At 41.4% G+C, this 6,000-nt stretch overlaps 1 protein-coding gene across 5 annotated transcripts in view; it reads right to left on the bottom strand.

Annotated features, from left to right (window-relative positions):
• Nucleotides 1-3,742: 3,742 nt before the first annotated feature.
• LOC137285116 (protein FAM13A-like) overlaps nt 3,743-6,000 on the bottom strand; it is a 73,945-nt gene continuing 71,687 nt past the window's right edge. For all 5 annotated transcript variants that reach the window (XM_067817334.1, XM_067817336.1, XM_067817335.1 and 2 more), the window contains 2 exons: nt 5,927-5,981; nt 3,743-5,388 (listed from right to left, as the gene is read on the bottom strand). In XM_067817334.1, coding sequence (XP_067673435.1) covers nt 5,314-5,388; nt 5,927-5,981 — 130 coding nt within the window. In that variant the 3' untranslated portion in view covers nt 3,743-5,313. The remainder of the gene's footprint in view (nt 5,389-5,926; nt 5,982-6,000) is intronic.

The following is a 6,000-nucleotide window of genomic DNA, read 5'->3' as shown; positions in this document are numbered from 1 at the left end:
TTTATATGTACAGGTAAAACAATAACAAAGTAACAAGTGGAATGAGTTAACGAAAGCTAGTAAAACAAGCACTGATAGGAAGCCGATAGTTAAGATAACAATGATGGAAGCCAATGGTGATGCATTACAGTTGATTGGATATGTTTACATAACACAGATACGGGGTAAGTACGATGTACATGATTGGGGATAAGGATGGAAGCCAATGGTGATACATTACGCATGATAGGGGGTGAGCATGTTTACATGAGGGTTGATGATGTACAAACACAAGTAGGTAAGGATGTACTCGGGTAGATTGGCTATACATGAATTACAGAGATAGAATGTACACAGATAGATGAGATTAATTTATCAATAAGTCCCAGGCACTTGGTAGGTACACTCCTTGGTCGCGGTTGATGGCTGGTTTCTGTCTACGATCTCGATGGCCTCTTGCAGTTTCCTTTGGCGCCAGTTGTTGTTGTTGGTAGATAGTATCCTAGTGTCCTCCCATCGAATTGAGTGTTCAGGGTTCTTGAGAATGTGTTCAGAGATGGCCGATTTCTGGTCGAGTTTCCTGACTGAGGTCTGATGTTCCTTCATTCTGGTGTTGATTGGTCTCAGCGTTTCTCCAATGTATAGGTCGCCACAGTTGCAAGGGATCTGGTAGATGCATCCTCTCGGGTTAGGGTGTTCACAGCTGGGTCCTTTACCGTTGGCTTTTAGGTAGGTCTTGATGGTCTTGCCACTGGAGAAGGTGACATCGATGCTGGCTTTGGTCTTGATGAGGCGTGATATTTGATGACTGATGGGGCCAAGGTAGGGTATGGTTACCCTGATGGGTGATGGAGAAGGTTTGGGGCGGGGTTCTCGGTCCTTGAGGGTCTTGTTGATGGTGGCTGTGACGAGCTGGGGAGGGTAACCGTTGAGTGTGGTGAATGTCTTTCTGAGGTGGTCCAGTTCATTGTTTAGGGCATCGGGGTGGCAGAGGGCTTTGGCACGTCTGGTGAGGGTGGCGATGATAGCTTGCTTGATCTGAGGATGGTGGCAGGAGTTGTAGTGGATGTACTTCACCAACATCCCACTAGAAGAAGCCCTGGACATCCTTCGCAGCAAGTTAGCCAACCGGATAGAAGACTTGGACACCCAGCTCACCATAGACAGCATCACCAACCTCGCCCGCAGCTGCTTTGACACCTCCTACTTCACATTCAATGGTAAGATATACAAGCAGATCCACGGTCTCCCCATGGGCTCACCTCTTTCTCCTCTCATTACAGAAATCTTCATGACCTCCTTCGAGGAAGCAGCCCTCTCCACAGCTCCGTTCCAGCCCCTCTGTTGGTACCGCAAAGTCGACGACACCTTCACCATCATCGCCTATGACAACGACCCCAATGAGCTCCTCAACCACCTCAACGACCAACATCCAAGAATCAAGTTCACCATGGAGACTGAGACCAACCAACACCTGCCCTTCCTCGATGTATCCCTCCACACCACAGACGATGGACTTAGAACCTCAGTTTACCGCAAGCCGACGCACACCGACCAGTACATCCACTACAACTCCTGCCACCATCCTCAGATCAAGCAAGCTATCATCGCCACCCTCACCAGACGTGCCAAAGCCCTCTGCCACCCCGATGCCCTAAACAATGAACTGGACCACCTCAGAAAGACATTCACCACACTCAACGGTTACCCTCCCCAGCTCGTCACAGCCACCATCAACAAGACCCTCAAGGACCGAGAACCCCGCCCCAAACCTTCTCCATCACCCATCAGGGTAACCATACCCTACCTTGGCCCCATCAGTCATCAAATATCACGCCTCATCAAGACCAAAGCCAGCATCGATGTCACCTTCTCCAGTGGCAAGACCATCAAGACCTACCTAAAAGCCAACGGTAAAGAGACCCAGCTGTGAACACCCTAACCCGAGAGGATGCATCTACCAGATCCCTTGCAACTGTGGCGACCTATACATTGGAGAAACACTGAGACCAATCAACACCAGAATGAAGGAACATCAGACCTCAGTCAGGAAACTCGACCAGAAATCGGCCATCTCTGAACACATTCTCAAGAACCCTGAACACTCAATTCAATGGGAGGACACTAGGATACTATCTACCAACAACAACAACTGGCGCCAAAGGAAACTGCAAGAGGCCACCGAGATCCGTAGACAGAAACCAGCCATCAACCGCGACCAAGGAGTGTACCTACCAAGTGCCTGGGACTTATTGATAAATTAATCTCATCTATCTGTGTACATTCTATCTCTGTAATTCATGTATAGCCAATCTACCCGAGTACATCCTTACCTACTTGTGTTTGTACATCATCAACCCTCATGTAAACATGCTCACCCCCTATCATGCGTAATGTATCACCATTGGCTTCCATCCTTATCCCCAATCATGTACATCGTACTTACCCCGTATCTGTGTTATGTAAACATATCCAATCAACTGTAATGCATCACCATTGGCTTCCATCATTGTTATCTTAACTATCGGCTTCCTATCAGTGCTTGTTTTACTAGCTTTCGTTAACTCATTCCACTTGTTACTTTGTTATTGTTTTACCTGTACATATAAATACACCTCTGTATCCCTTTCTCAATCACCTGATGAAGGAGTAAGCATTAACTCTGAAACGTTGTGTTCTCTCATAAAGAAGTTGATATCCATAAAAATCTTCATTCTTATTCATTGACATAGTAAAGAATTATCAATTAATTCAAACAAAAATATGTTCTGAACAAATGGGTTAACAATCCTGCAAACTAATTTAATTTATTCATATACAAACATGGCACTAGTGGCATGTGTAATTGCCTTTTAGTCTGAGTACAGCTATGTTGTCTATATGCCTGTCAACATACACGCATGTCTTTAATTTAGTAAGAGAATTCCTGAGCTGTATCAAGACTTGGCAGTATGTGTGTGAAGCCTGTTTGATTAGCAGCATGTACCTCCCTGATGGAAGTCAGCAAATACTCAAAACGGTTTTGAAGGTAGTCTTTGCTGAACACACAGCATACATGCAGGTATACACACAGTATACATGCTTTTGAAACATCGGGACCAACCATTTCATATTAGGGGTGGGTGATGGGAAGAGCAGAGATGGAAAGTTTCTTAAAAAATGTAATTAATTAACCCAAAAATAATTGGCAAAAAATACAGGGATGGACATCTACCAAACGAAATATGTTATGAAAATAAGATATATTGTTATGCTCTTCCCTCTAACATAATTACAAGCCCCACCCCTTTTTCCATAGAGTATCCCTCAAAAGCACCTGTATTTTACACACAATGCATACACTCCTAAAATATGATAAACTAAAACAAGACATTCTCAAATATTCACAACCATTCAGAAATATAATAACATCTGACAGTAACGTAAATTGTTAAACTCTAAAAATTATTGCCACAAAATCAATGGTGCATTTGACATAAAACTGTAGCAGGTTTATTTCAAACAATGATATCAAGTAATAACTCCATGTGTATACTCAACATGCACACTCATCAATAGAATGACAATTACAAACTACACGTCACTGGGTCAGGGCCACTGAGCTGAAATCAGCGTTTTCAAACCCATTTCTGTGAACTCTCATAGAGTGGACTAAATAAAAGGCAAGTATTACTATTTCATTAAAAAAGAGAGTGATTCCTGATTATTTTGTCAAATGATCACTCACAAAGTGTCACTGGGTGCTTAAGGACTAAACAGCCAATAACATGAAAACGTCTTTATTTCCGAATGTCAGTTTCAAAACAAGCAATGACACATAGATTTGACTGGGAGTGTCTAAATCTCAACATCACAGATTCACCATCAAGCTACTTTTCCAATTTTCTCGCTTATTAAAAAATGTTGAATTTAAGATACTAAAATGGTAAATGACGACAAACATAGATGTGTTCCAAAGCACTTTCTCATCAGCATCAATCTGTATGATTTGAAGGACAGGTTTCTTTTAACATGTTCTTTGCTCAGATCCAGGCTCAGATCCGCAGTGAATAGCAGTACTAGCAGCTAATGATATGGCTCAATCAGGTCAGCCATCAGCATGCAATCCAAGACACATCCTGTACTGTCCAATCAGAACTGATTTAGACTTTTGATTGTGATAGTTGAACAAGATTGGATTAGCAGAAAACTCCTTTAACATTTGTTTTTGAAAATAAATACCCGGTACCTTATAATATCATTTTTTTGGGTAGATATATGTGCATCTGGTAAAAATGCAATGTATTATTACACTGGTGAGGCAAAATCCTCAATTAGTTACTATAATTCCTAAATACTTATCAGTATATTCAGTCCACTTGCCCAGAGTCTGCAGTACTTTTTGTCAACATACATGTATTTGTCCTCACTAGTCTAAGATCCCACATGTTCTCACTGTACAGGAATGTCAATGCACTGATACCTTGTTCATCCACATGTTACATTTTTTGAGTAATTGTCCACACAACAAATTGCCACAAGTTGTTGAAGTAATGTGCCTCTAACTATAAATAGTGAATCCAAACAGCAGCTCTCCTGAAGATTAGGGCTCTGTCCCATGATGCGACTGTAGTATTATGACTCTCATATGACTGAGTATGGGAGCTACAAATGAAGCTAGCACTATTGTCGCTCTGTGGGAACAGAGCCCTGAACTAACAAGGTGTCACTGAATAAACTGACAGCATCACAAAGAGCTCTAAAACCCTCTTCTTTCTTGCCAAAATTTGCACGTAAACAAATCTAAATGTTTTCAGATGAATAAATTCATGACTAAAGTCAGTTATCTCTTCCCCATCTATGGCACTCTAAAAATACTGATTTGTCAAGTTTATATAAAATAGCTGTAACCATCCAGAGACTCTCATAACAAACAACAAGGCCACTTTATTGTCAGTCTCTGGGCAGCTGGAGAAAACACCAGCCTCCCAGTGGCACTGAGAACAGTCCTTTCTGTTCACTTGATCCCACACTGGTACACACATTCTGTGTGATATCACAACCTTGTTCATGTCATATCTCACTTTATACACAAGAATATGGCACTGTCGAAAATCACATCCACGAGCTTTGATATAAACAAACTGAAACCACAATTGTTGCAAATCTTGAGTAGGATCTGTTTCTGAAGACACACAAACATGTTGGACCAATCACAATCAATCGAAGTGATGCCAAGTCAAATTCTTGTCCACACTTGTTACCTCCTTCTATAAACAGCAGGATGCAAGGAGCTGCAGTGTTCCATTGGGCGAAGTGGTTTTACCCTGGTATTGCAAGTACTTGTTTTGGGTGCTAAACACGATCTGTAAATCCCTGGTGATGTTTAGTTAGAAGGGCCTCCAACAGACGTAACTTGGCTTTTATTTGCTGGAAATGGAACAAAGTTGTTGATTTCAGAAAGATGTTTAGCAACATTATTGGTGGATATGGATTAAAATATTCAGCATAGTTCAAAAGCTTGTAAAATGTGGATTTAAAAATGTAATCAGTCAATTTGTTTTGAGGACAGGTGTTACCATGAGCCAAATTATATCCAAGGCTGCATTGGCATTCTAGCTTGGTCAGGTAAGTAAATAATGTCCAAACATTTCATACTGAGATGGCGCTTGTCTTCACAAAGCATTTAATGATTTGGAAAGATGGTTTAACCCCTTTAGTCAAAAAGACAAGCAGCAAAATAAATTCAATGCACTACAAGTGAGGGAGATGTATCATGTATTTTACAGCAGCATTATAAAAATATTTATACAAGCTGAGACAACTGTGCATGCCCAATAATTCATGCTGACGATTATTGATGAAACAAAACTGTACATGAGTCAGATAATTCAGACATCTAATCCTCAAAACCTCCAGGTAGAGGTGATCGAGGGTCTGAGACATGCTTATAAACTTTTACACGTACCTTATATTGGCTATATTCTCCTTGCATTGGTGATCTATCTTCCTTCTGCACTCGTCTGCAAATGAAATCCATAA

Source organism: Haliotis asinina, chromosome 5, assembly GCF_037392515.1.
Source record: "Haliotis asinina isolate JCU_RB_2024 chromosome 5, JCU_Hal_asi_v2, whole genome shotgun sequence".
Classification (NCBI taxonomy): domain Eukaryota; kingdom Metazoa; phylum Mollusca; class Gastropoda; order Lepetellida; family Haliotidae; genus Haliotis; species Haliotis asinina.
Note: the sequence above shows the minus strand (reverse complement) of the source record. Positions and strands in the feature narration are given on the sequence as shown.